At 49.3% G+C, this 13,201-nt stretch overlaps 1 protein-coding gene across 3 annotated transcripts in view; it reads left to right on the top strand.

Moving 5' to 3' along the window:
* Positions 1 to 13,201, top strand: part of SEZ6L (seizure related 6 homolog like) — a 162,869-nt gene that overhangs the window by 114,992 nt on the left and 34,676 nt on the right. For all 3 annotated transcript variants that reach the window (XM_066370631.1, XM_066370629.1, XM_066370628.1), the window contains exon 9: positions 865 to 1,003. In XM_066370631.1, coding sequence (XP_066226728.1) covers positions 865 to 1,003 — 139 coding nt within the window. The remainder of the gene's footprint in view (positions 1 to 864; positions 1,004 to 13,201) is intronic.

Here is a 13,201-nt window from a genome sequence, read left to right as displayed (position 1 = left end):
GGCTGCCGGTGCCCTGCCCTCCCCATCTCCCCATGTGCAGAGCTGCTGAGCCACCTGGGCCTGGCTCTCCACGGAGCAGGGAGTAATGAAGAGAACCCTCGCTCCTGGCAGCCACCGCCTGGATGGCGGTTGGCGTGAAATCCCGGTCCTGCAGTGGTGAGAGATTGACCTTTGTATTAAATGTGCTGGTTTAACAGAGCGGAATTTATTGGTGCTTTGGCCTTTGCCACACTGAGAACTTTCCAAAGTGGTAAACACAGCGTGGGATTTAAAGGGCCAGCACCAGAGACAGTCATATCTGTGTGTCCGGAGCGCTGGGCTCTTCCACAGTCAGGCTAACAAAGGATTTTTGAGCTCTCCCCTTGTGCCCGACACTATGCAGTGTTTGACACCCATGAGTTCAATTAAGCTTCAGAATAACCTGATGACATCAGCGGCAGTGTTACTCCAGCGTCACAGAGAAAGGACAGTGAGGCTCCAAGACGCTCCCTGCCTTGTCGCAGAGTGTGTTGGTGGCAGAGGCGAGACTCACATTCCGGTCCACCTGACCTGAATATACCCTTTCTTAGCTACTGTTCACCCTGCACAGGAACGGGCTTCATTCACAATCGTGAGCTCTGTCCTTGGTCCTGAAAGAACTGTAGCCCCATCTTGTCTTCACCAACCCTCAGCTCAAGGAGGCAAGTGTCTGCCCTAATTTAATCATCCCGCAGACATGTGTGGACTTCCTGAGGTGAAGGCACCTGCTCACCCATGCACAGCGAGCCATGGCTGCATGAATTCATAGCCCACGCCATTAACCACCCTGCCGTGTTGACTTCCTCATAAATGAAGTGTGTCTGTGTCTGTCTGCATCTTTTACAGCCATGTGTGGTGGGGAGCTCTCTGCTGTGGCTGGAGTGGTGCTGTCCCCAAACTGGCCAGAGCCGTACGTGGAAGGTGAAGATTGTATCTGGAAGATCCATGTAGGGGAGGACAAACGGATCTTCTTAGATATCCAATTGTGAGTGTTTATTGGTGGATTCCCCACCCCCCACCATCCCATTCAGACTGGGGAAGAAACTGGTCCTGCTTTATTTTTTCAACCAATATTAAATAAGCATCTATTATGTGTTGGGTTGTGCAAAGAACTGAGATTCAAATGATGATGAAAACATCTGACACACACAAAGTCCTTATGCTCAGGAAACCATGTCTACTAAGGAAGGAGGCATTCAATAAGGAAATGCACCAATGATCACATACTGTAATTCTGATCATTGATATAAGGATAGTTGCATGGTGCTATGAGATTCTATGATGGGAATTTGATGTGAAGAGGAAGGTCAGAAAAGCCTTTCTTGGGGATCTGATACTAAAGTGCAGACTAAAGGATGAATTTGAGTAAATACATCCAAAAGGAACAGAATGTGCAAAGGCTCTGTGGCAGGAGCAAGCATAGCAGCTTCAAGAACTGATTGTCTAGTATTACCAAGAGGAGGAGGAAGAGAAGGACAGGATAATATGTCCTCTCCCTGTTGCAGTAGTTTATTTCCCATCTGTCCTCTTGACTATATCAAAAGTTCCTTGCAGTCAGGGCCTGGTCTGATCTAATTATTTCAGGGCCTGAGACAAAGCCTGACACATAATAGGTGCTCAGTAAATGATTTCTAAATGAAGAAATGCTGTAGTGAATGGACTTACTGGCCATGTGGCTGTTTCCTATCTTCAGTGGTGGTACCTATTAGATGTTCCTATTACAGCCCCCCACCCCCAGCTCGCCAGGGTTCAGGGCACTCACAGAGATCAGGGAAATGGCTACTCTGGGCCAGATGTACCAATGACAGCTCTAAACATGGATCTCTTAGGTAATATTCATTCTCTCTCTCTCTCTCTCTCTCTCTCTCTCTCTCTCTCTCTCTCTCACACACACACACACACACACACACACACACACACACACACACAAATACCTTGCTTGATAAAGTAATTATCCTATCATCTGGCTTAGGACCACCCACCTAGCAAGTAGCAGAGCTGAAATTTGAATCCTGGCTTTCGTGGCTGCTCATTCATGCTCTGTCCTCTGCTCCCTGCAAGCCAGAGGCGAGAAGGGGACAGAGACAGATGGAGGTGTCTGGAGGAGCAGAAGTTAGGGCTTCCCAACAGACCCAGACACTGGCTGGGGACGGGCAACGCCAAGTTCTAAAGAGCCTCTCTGGGTGCAGCCACGACCTCTAGGGTCAGTTCTCTGCTTAAGGCTGAAGGGCAAACCCTGTTGGCTGGGAAGCAGGCTCAGGGCTGTCTGGCTCTGCAGAGGAGCCCCGCCAGGGAAGAGGGAAATTATTTACACAATTATTAGTGACCATTGTTTGAGGCCATCCCTTAGCGACTGTGGAAGTGTCCTCTGAGGCCGTCCCAGGACCTCCTGCTCCCATTGAGTTAAAATTTTACAGGCCCAGTGGAGTTGCATCTTGTGGGCCTGAGGCCAGGCCAATGGGATCAGAATTCCACCTCCTCCTCGTTGGGCTTTTCTCGGGGCCCAGGTTTCTCAGCTGTGAAGGGGGTCTGGGAGCATCAGGGTTCCCATGGCTTCCCGAGGCAGGTTTTAAGCATCCTTTGCCCACTCCCTCACTCACTCCCTAACTCCTCAGTGGGAATTTCTCCCCCTTCTCTCACTCTCATCTCTCTGATTTCTAGAGTCAGGAATAAAGTGTCCATTCAGTCAAGATATATTTTCTGAGTGACTTCTATGAGCCAAGCACAATTTGACACTGGGGAAACTGATAGTCGTTCCTTCTGTGCCAAAGTTTATATTGGAAAAGAATGAATCAGGTCTTTATAGACTCTGAAAAAAAAATATCTGTGCACCTACTGCGTGCAAGCACAAGGCGTGGTGTTGGAGGCATGGTAGTCATGAGGAAACTGGAACCGTCTCTGCCCTCCCTGTCAACTCACTGAGGAGGACAAGAAACTATGTGCAGTATAAAAAGGGCAATTACGGGAAGAACAGGCAGTGAGGGAGCCAGAGTAAAATCAAGGTTGGCTTCCAGGAGGAAGTGACTTCTAAGCTGGGATGACAAAAAAGGTAGGTAAGTGATGAGGGAAAAGACAGTGTCCCAGACAGTGAGAACAGCATGTGCAAAGCCTGGAAATGAGAGAGAGGGTGTCCTACTTACTGACTTAAGGAAGTTTAACATGGTGGGAGCATGGTAGTTTTTTATACATTACAGAGGCAAAGGATCTAGGGAGGCCTGAGGTCTTTTTAGCTGAAGCTTCACATAGAAAACTATTCTAAAGCTGCTTCTTCTAAGAAGCCTTCTGCGGCTCCCCATTGCCCTCATGATTAATATAAATTTGTAATCCCAGTTTATGAGCCCCATTTTAGGAGTTAATGGGCAAATAATCTGTCTTCAGCCAGTAGACAGTGAGGTCAACTCCTGATTTCCTGGCTTCTCTTGTAGAGGGCCCCATCTAGCTCCACCGCCCAGGAGATTGTCTGTGGTCCCCTGCTTCGTCTGGGTTCAGCCGTCCTCTCCTCACAGTGTGCCTCCCAGATGGGTAGCCTCGCTTCACCAACTCTGGTTATGTTTCACCCTTAGTGCCAGAGGCCTGGCTAAGGAAATGAAATGGGAACCCCGCTTTCATCCCCTCCAGGCATCAAATATTCAATTAACTTTCAGCTTGACACCAGATGAGGTTGTGTTCTCACTGCAAAGCAAGCGATGGGGCAGCCGACCCAGGAACCTGGGGCTGTTAGAGCAGAAACCCTTCCCCAAGCCAGGCCACCAGTGGCATTAGCATCCAGAAGGGGGCAGACTCCCTCTGTTCCGATTATCTCCGCCACCCTAGATGTGAGTGTTGGCTGGAGAGAGGACGCTTGGCTTCCCTCCTCTGTGCCCTGACGACTCCTGAGCATCTCTGGACCTGTCATCTAGCCTCTCTGGGCTTCACACGCCTTCTCTGCAAAGTGATGGGTAGCCTTGAATTGAGAGGATGCAAACTCAAACTCTTCCAGGGCCAGGCAAGTGACATGGAATGGGAATTGGAGCTAGTGTTCATTCACCAGCTGCACAGGCCAAAAAGCCTGGGAGTTGCCAATTTCCGTGATATAAATATTCTCACCATGGCTAGTTTTAAGTTACCAACATAATGTCAAAAGGCTCACCAAAATGCCTGGACATTTCACATTCGGTTCATATGACCCATGAGAGCCACTGGCTCCAGCATAGTTATCTGAGCTGGATTCTTCTCTTTCTCTCATACTCCATATCTAAGTCCTCAGCGCATTGTGCTGATTCTGCTCGAGAGTCAAATATGCCCAGAGTCCAAGCACCTCTGACACCTCCACCACTACTGCCATGGTCCAAGCTGCCACCATCTCCTCTCAGGATTATTGCAGAAACCTCATTTTTTTTCTTGTTGGGGCTACTTTTAGCCCCAGGCAGCTAGTAGAATCAGGCAGGGCCTTGAAGGTCGCACTGTGGAGTCTGGATTTGCCCAAATGGGGTGGCAGAGGAAGGGTTGTAAGCAGTTAATGGGATTAACGCTTTGCAGAAGGGAGCCCGGTCCTCCAGTCCCCAGCTCGAGGTTTTCTCTGGCAAACTCTGGCACACACTTGGCAGAGTGGCATCTGGACTTGGCACCTCCTTCCTCCCATGGAGGGAGTGAAAATAGCATCTCACCAGCGAGGGTTACGCAAGGCCCGAGAGCTGCTGGGTTTAATTTATCTCGCTTGGTTTCTGCTGACAGTTTTAGTAAACCAATTTGAGTTTGATAGTAAAAATAATTTTGTCCTCAGGGCCCCTCAGGCCTGCCTAAGTGTTTGCAACGGTTGTTTATCACAGCGGCGAGGAAGAGAAGCGTTTGTACGGCAGACTGAGCTGGGTAGGGGGCCGGTCGTCCGTGCCGGGCACTGTTGGTTGAGTCATTAGGACAGAGCCACATGTACCTGCCAAGTGGGGGCTGTTTGCTCCCTCATCAGCTGGGTGGGTCTGTTGATGCTGTGAGCATTTAAAATAACGGTGCTAACAAGTCACTGTCTATGAGGGACCTACTATGTTCTTGTTCGGAGCCCTAAGCTGGGTAGTTTATATCCATGAGCAATAAGGAACGTGAACATTATTAGGTAGAGGTAATAATTACCGAGCTTGGAGTTAATGTAAGTAGAGATAATTACAGTAGGGCAATTACCCAAATTAGAGATAATGTATGCAAAGCACATGCATGGGGTCTGGCATGTTGGCGCTTCATAAATGCAGATTATGATGACCAAGAATTCTTATAAGGCAGAGATTATCACCATTCTGTTGCGGATTTGGAAATGACAGCACAGAGAGGTTAAGGGGCTTCTTCAGGTCACACAGCTAGTAAAGGACAAAGCCAGGGTTTGCACACACACACACACCAAAGCCTCCACTTCCATTGACTTGAACAGGCTTTGGGGGGACCATTTCTATGTCTGTGATGAAACAGGACTCCCAGGCCTCCAGCAGCTCAAAGTTCAGGAAGGGAAGTAGGGCCTTAAATAGACCTGGCAAGAAGCAGGCAAAGAACTGTGAATGGTGGGGTAGGGGTGAGGACATGGCGGGGTGGGGATAGGGGTGTAGCAGGGCACTGAATTTAGCTCTTTGGGTTGTGGAAATATCACAGAAAGGGTGACATTCAAGCATCATCTTGAAGAGATCAGTTGGTCAAGCTATAATCGGGGCAGGGCTTTCTGGAGGGGCCCATGTGAGCAAAGGATTTAAGCAAATGAAATGGCACCAAGTGGATGCCTGGAATTGCAGCATTAATTAGGATTATCTGCTTTGTATTGTTGGTGTTAGAGGGGGATGGGGTACCTAATCTTAAGATGGGTCAGGAGGGCCCTGGCCGGTTGGCTCAGTGGTAGAGCGTCGGCCTGGCGTGCAGAAGTCCCGGGTTCGATTCCCGCCCAGGGCACACAGGAGAAGCACCCATCTGCTTCTCCACCCCTCCCCCTCTCCTTCCTCTCTGTCTCTCTCTTCCCTTCCCGCAGCCAAGGCTCCATTGGAGCAAAAGATGGCCCGGGCACTGGGGATGGCTCCTTGGCCTCTGCCCCAGGCGCTAGAGTGGCTCTGGTCGTAACAGAGCGACGCCCCGGAGGGGCAGAGCATCGCCCCTTGGTGGGCAGAACGTCCCACCCCTGGTGGGCGTGCCGGGTGGATCCCGGTCGGGCGCATGCGGGAGTCTGTCTGACTGTCTCTCCCCATTTCCAGCTTCAGAAAAATACAAAAAAAAAAAAAAAAAAGATGGGTCAGAAGCCCGCACCCTGGTTAAACCTCCTTCACACCCCAAATGCCTAGTCCCTGGCCCATCAGGAACCTCCCAGTTCCATCAGGAATCTGCCAGTTACTCTAAAACACAACTGAGTGTGAACCTTTTAAAATCCTTAAGGGTATGTTAAATCTCTCTCTCTCTCTATCTCTCTCTCTCTATCTCTAAGTAAAGCATAGAAAGGTGAATAAAACAACTAAGGAAATTATTGGTGAAGGCATCAAAGACTGGAAGACCTGGGAGGGGCCCAGAGAGGGCAGGTAACTTACCTAGGATCACACAGCAAGTCCAAGTTGGGACCAGAAAGACACCCTGAGTGTGGCAGCAAGAGTTGAGCCCAGAGGTCGCAACCTTGAACATGCCATATGGCAGAGGAGATGCAGAGCTTCTAGTCAGAAAGAGTTGCCATTAAACCCTGACTCCACGACTCACTGGCTTTGAGGCCCCAGCTGGTTACACCTGCCTCACAGTGGGATGTTTTGTTGACTTTCTCCCGGAGCCTGGCAAATCAGTATGTGCTCAATAAATAGCTGTTAAATTTTTAAAAGAGAGATAGTAAGTGTGGAAGTTCATCAAATAGCATGTAAAGTTCTTAGTAAGCTTTCTGACATAAAATAGACAAATCACCACAGCTAGCTCTATTTTTCACCCCTATGATATGCCAGATTTTATGCTAAATACTTAGCACACATTATTCCATGAATGATGTTGGCCATCATTATCATTATTATCATCAAAATCAATGTCTGACATTTATTGAGCCCTTACTTATTTGCCAGTTACTGAGCATTTTTTCCATATTGAGTCATTTAACTGTTACAAAGAAGCCTCTGTGGTATCACTATGACTACCCCCTTTTTACAAATAAGGAAACTGAGGCTTAGAGAGATGAAGTCATTTGCCAAGGTCACACAGTAAGAAAGAGGCCAAGTCAAGACTTGAACTCAGGTCTCCGGGGCCAAAGTCAATGTTATAACCACACAGTAAATGGTACTAGGTGCTCCTCAGGGAGGAAGCCCTGGCCCATCTTACAGAAGAAGAAACTGAGGCTCAGAGAGGTGTTCACCCCCCATTCCCTGGGCACCTATCGCAAATGTGTGTGTGTGTGTGTGTATCTGAAAGAAAAAAAATGCTTCAATCAAGCAAGCTCCAGCTTGCCTGCGCTGTCTCCCCTGCAAAGCCCAGCCCTAAATCTCTCCATGTTTGTGGGCCCCAGCACAGTTCTTTAACCAGGAAATAAAAGGACCTAATCACAAGCCTCAGTAACCATATGACTGATAGCTGCAGAATATTTCTCTTCAGCTGCTGCCAATCTGCTCTGTGCTAAGTTAATTCCAAACCCTAAAAATTAAGTGCCTTGTCCAGAGGCACTTTAGCCTTCAGTGATATAGCTGCTTCGGGCTGCAGGAATCCAGCCTGAGAGTCAGGAGTCAAGGGTAGCCTTATCCCCAGAAACACGCATTTTCAGACACCAGCAGAACTCATGGGAGAGACATCCACCATAGAAATAAAACTCTCCCAGTTCATTAGCAGAGAGAGATGGGATTTCTCCAGAACCAAAGATCTAAGGAATCCGAGAAGGAACAGCAAAGTATATAGAGCCCAAATTCCATCATGTTGTAGGTGAAGGAACTGAGGCCCAGAGATGGGAAGGGACTGTCCCCAGACCATTCTACCAGTCAGCTATTGCTGCGTAACAAATTACTCCAAACTCAGCTGCATAAAACAGCAAGCTTGTAGCATTGCCCATGAGCCTGCAGGTCAGCAAGATGATTTTTCTGGTCTCAGTTGGTTCATTCATGTTTGTGGGTATGGAGAGGTTGGGTAAGTGGCTCTGTGGATTGTAGCCGAGCTTTCTCATGTACTTGGGTAAGATGGCTGTCAGATGGTCTATGCAGGTCCTGATGGGAGGGTTCATCTCTGCTGCATGTGTCTCTTATCCTCCAACATCTAGCTCAAGGTTCCTCCCATGGTGACTAGCAGCATCATGTCTGCCACATCTGAAGGCAAATCAGAATCAAGGGCCAGCCCAGAGTCAGGGGTGGAGAAACAGACTCCATTTCCTTTTTTTTTAATTGAATTTATTGGGGTGACACCGGTTAACATAATTATTCAGAGTTCAGGTACCCAATTCTACAACACAACTCTTTATACCATATTGCGTGTTCACACACCCCCAAGTCAAGTCTTGGTCCATCATCACTTATGCCCCCACCTCCCCGCTCCCGGCAATCACTGTCATCGTGTCCATGCATTTTTCTCTTTTTGTTTTTTACCTTTTTTGCTCAATCCCTTCATGCCTCTCACCCACCCCCCACACCAGACAGCTGTCAGCCTGCTATCTATGTATGAGTCTGTCTCTGTTTCTCTTGTTAGTTCATTGTGTTCATTAGATTCCACATATGAGTGACATCACAGGGTGCTTGTCTTTCTCTGCCTGGCTTATTTCACTTAGCATAGTACTCTCCAGGTCCATCCATGCTGTCGCAAAAAGTAAGATTTCCTTCTTTTCCATGGCCACATAGTATTCCATTGTGTAACCATACCACAACTTTTTTATCCACTCACCTACTGATGGGTCCTTGGACTGCTTCTAGATCTTGCCTATTCAGACTCCATTTCAAAGACGCAGAGCTTCAAAACCATCTTTGTATTCAAGCTACCACAGCCAAAGAAGAGTGGTTGTCAGAACTCAGGTCACCTGGCTCTAATCCAAAGTTCCGGGTGACATTACTTTGTACAATAACCCCATGAGTGGCCACAATTATCCCCATTTTACAGATGAGGAAATCAAGGCTCAGAGAGGTGAAGTAACTTGCCTACTGTCCCCCAGCCTGGAAGTAAAGGAGACAAGATTTGCACCTAAGGTTTGGTCCCTGGCATTTAGAAGGCTCAGAAAATGTTTTCTTCTCCACACAACGCTTCCATCATGTGGGAGGACTCTCTGGAAACATCCTGAATTTTCTCAGAAAGAGGAAAAGGCCCTTGTTTATGGGAGTAAGCCCTGGGTTCAGATCCCAACTCTTCCACTGATTAGCTCTGTGACCTTGGATAAGTCATTTCACTTCTCTGAGCCTCAGTTTCCTATCTCTAAAGTGAGGATAGCAATGGTGCCTGCCTCTTAGAGTCTCTGAGAGGGCAAACACTTGGCAAGGGCCTGACACACTCGATGGTTTAATTGGCAGCTATGGTGGCAATGACGATGAAGTCCTTCTATGGTATATGCACAGACTGAGCTCCATTTAGTGACCCCTACACACACACACACACACACACACACACACACCACGCACACCATGCACATACAAGGATTGAGCTTGAGGATTAGGTGTGACGGTGAGCAGTGAAGTGAGTTCATCCAAAGGTGCTTCCCAGGGATCCCGCCTGATTGTTTATCCCCCTCCCCTGAGGTGCAAGGGATTGTCTGGTCAGCGGGAATTTAGACACACAGACTCTAGAACAGGTTCTCCCCCAGTGCATGCTTGTTTTCTGCTCCTCGGCCACGCCAGGCTCTCCAGGCCCTGGTGACTGCAAGAGCATCTGTGGGAGGGGCCCCGCGCCCTGTCTTGAGCTGGGTCATTGCCTGGCTGGCGCACACCCGGGAGCTCAGGGCGCTCAGATGCAATTAGACCTGACGTCCCAGGGAGCGATGGCTGCTTGCTTTATGCATCCCTGACATGCAGTGGCCTCTTGGCAGTTACTGTTCAGCAAGTGGTTATTGAGGGCGTGCTGTGTGGCTGGTGTCGCATTAGATTTTCTGAGGCTGGGAGAGAACAAGAAGTCCGTGGATGGAGCCCTGATGTGTGCCAAAGTCGGTTCTGAGCTCATTACCTGTTAATTTATTTCATTCCCAAACAACTGACGGGTTCACACAGCTTTGTTCCTCACGTCACGTATGAGGACATGATGCTCAGAGGGGCTCAGTGGCTCGCCAGCTGGACGTGGGGGTGCCAGGGTCTGAACCCGGCTGTCCAGTGCTGAGCCCCGCCCCACATCATCTCTGAGCTCTGCCTCAGAAAGTGGAACTCACGTTATCCTGCCGGCAGCCAACCTCCCTTAAGAGTTCTGAGCAGGCCAGTGACATGGGCAGGCCTGTGGTTAGACAGCACAGCTGGTGAGAGGTGCAGGGTAGAGGGAGGAGTCAGGGAGGGAGGCAGGGGGCAGAAACCCTGACCATGGTCCTCTGAGGGTCGTGACCTTGGGAAGACCTTACACACCTGCCTGGTGCCTCCCAGGGAGAGTTTGGGGGAGTCCTCCAGGTTCCAGGGAGTCCTCCAGGTTCCGGGCAGTGTTTGCCTGGAGGACAGCTCCACACAGAGCCCATGCTTCTGACCCTGGGTTTCCGGGAATCATTTCACAGCTCAGATGAGCCACACCGAGGCTTCACAGGGTGGTGCCTTCAAGAGGACGTGTCATGACTGGGACTCGGAAAGACAGGAGATATGTCCAGCAGCTGTCGGCTCTAGCTGGGGAGGGCTCCATGACACCTTCCTCAGCAGTGCACCCCTGGGCCCATCTTTCTCTGCACATGTGCGTGTGTGTGCGCACACCATTACCATGCACACACCACACACAAACAGGCAGACGTCATGCCCCATGCCACACCCAGACCCACACAGACAACACACACACTATACACTATATCACATATACCAACAATGCACACACGTACCACATGCTACATATCATACCACACACACCAGCAATGCACACGATACACACCATGCCACACACACCACACACCACATACACACTCACCACAAATCCCAGTCCACCTTCATTCTGCTCTAATTTATGCCTTAATTACGCCCTTTCAAGTTCAGTTCCTAACCCAGAGATTCTAAAAGGATGAAGACCTCGGGCCCACCCACTAAACTTATCAATTTGGGGAAACTCATCCCAAAAGAGGGAGGGGTGTGGGCATCCCCACAAAGGGAAGTCCGGGAAGGACCACAGAGCCTGCCTGTGGTCACCAGTGGGTCTGGGGAAGCCAGACCTCACCACCTGTATCTGAATCCCTGTCTCTCCAAACCTCCCCCGAACTGCTGTGGAATGAGGGGGTGGGGGACACATGGGGTCCCACCTTCTAGACGGAAGGGAAGCACGAGGTGCTCGGGCCACGGCCTCTGTGAGACAATTTTCTTTACGGTTTGTGGCTGTGCAGCCAGGACTGTGACCCAGCGGGCGGCCAGGTCTGACACAGACAAGTGCTGGGTGGAGGTGGGAGAGAGAGGAAGGGAGGGAAGAGGCAGAGAAGGGGAAGAACAGAAGGAAATGAGAAAACTGTTCATTTCTTTATGCTTGCAGGTGTCCGTTTAGGGAGCCAAAGAGATTGGTTTTCTGTGTCCTCCCTGGAGTTGACATGCTTTCTTGTGCTGTCTGCCATCTTCTCAAATTAAACTGAAACCAAATTAGCCCGGGGCCAGAGGTCCCCTCAGCAATCCACGGGTAGGGCGTCTGGCGCTGGCTGAGCTGTATGGGGGAAGGAGCGGAGGCCTCGGCTCTGGGCCATCCTGGGCTCAGTTTACTCCTGTCAAATGGGGCTACTAACCTTTTCTCTGACCACCTTGCTCTGTAGTTGAGGGGGGTCTGATAAGAAATGGACACAAGAAACTCTGAATAGGTCTTTTGTTTTTATGGCCTTCCAGAAAAACATGTGTTTCATAAGTTTTATTGTATTTACAACTGTGTATGTAGACTTTGGTTCTCTTGTTTCCCCTTATTTAAATCCCATGGTATGTTTACTCACCATCTCTACTCCCACCTGCCTTAGTTGCAAGATGGTATTTTCTCGGGGAAGTCCTTGAGTAGCCCCTCCGAGCCCCGGTTTGCTCACCTGGAAAACGGAGGTAAATTCACCATAATACATTCGTGTAAACGGCATTTATTTCACCTGTGCCGAGCCCTGTACTGGGCTTCAGGGCTATGCAGGCGAAGAGCACGTGACTTCAGGGAGCTTGCCACCCCGTGTGGCAGCTGACACGGGCAGGAAGGGTTCTGAGGTTCGGTGCTGAGGTTCTGCCGTCCAGCATTGTAGGTTTGGACTCTGGCTCTGCTTGAGGACCAGCTCTGGGAGTTTCAGAATGCTCCTTAAGCTCCCGGTGCCTCGGTTTGCTTATCTGTGAAATGGGCAGCAGCAGTAGTACTCAGTGTTTGTCTGATGATACAATGGAAGGGTGTCACATGATGTGCTTACAACAGCCCCTGGCCTGTGGGGAGCCGTATGGAGAACTTAGCTGTTTATTACATGGCTGTCAATGTCGGGTGGTGTGAGGAGCACAGAGGAACCTTCTTGAGGAATTAGTGCAAGGTCAAGCAGAGAGGAAAAGAGAGGCATTCCAGGTTGAGGGGCCTGCATAGACGAAGGCAGGTCTGGGGGCTACAAAGGGCCTGGGGTACAAAGATGTTTGAGACAGCAAAAATGGGAGGGGGCCTGACTGGGAACTCCTGAGACACTGAGAAGCCACACTTTATTCTGTGAGCTAATCTTTGCTATTCCCGCGGTCTAATTTCTATTGCCAGCCACTTCTCCCCCCTCCCTTAAACGCTTATAAATTGGCCTGCCTTTTTCACTCGGCTTGTGCTAAGCAAAATAATGTCCATGAAATTAGAAGTGTGATGTGCAAACCATAGATTTATATATTTTCCTAATTCACATTTAAATAAATACATAACCATTAGACATTTTCAAATATGTTTGTCTACCTAAAATTGTCTCGTGAACATGACTGGGAAAAGCCTTTGCAAGTTAAAATTTTTAGGCAAAGGGCAGACATTGGTTTACAAAGAAATAAAGAAAAGCAGGGTGGCGTGGTCATCATTTCTTTTTATACCCTCTGTGGAATACTAACTCCAGCTCCACAGTTACAAAGCCCACCTACCACTTTCCCAGGCACACCCAAGCTCCCGATTGGCTCGGGTCTGT

Source organism: Saccopteryx leptura, chromosome 2 (genome assembly GCF_036850995.1).
Source record: "Saccopteryx leptura isolate mSacLep1 chromosome 2, mSacLep1_pri_phased_curated, whole genome shotgun sequence".
NCBI classification, from domain to species: domain Eukaryota; kingdom Metazoa; phylum Chordata; class Mammalia; order Chiroptera; family Emballonuridae; genus Saccopteryx; species Saccopteryx leptura.
Note: the sequence above shows the minus strand (reverse complement) of the source record. Positions and strands in the feature narration are given on the sequence as shown.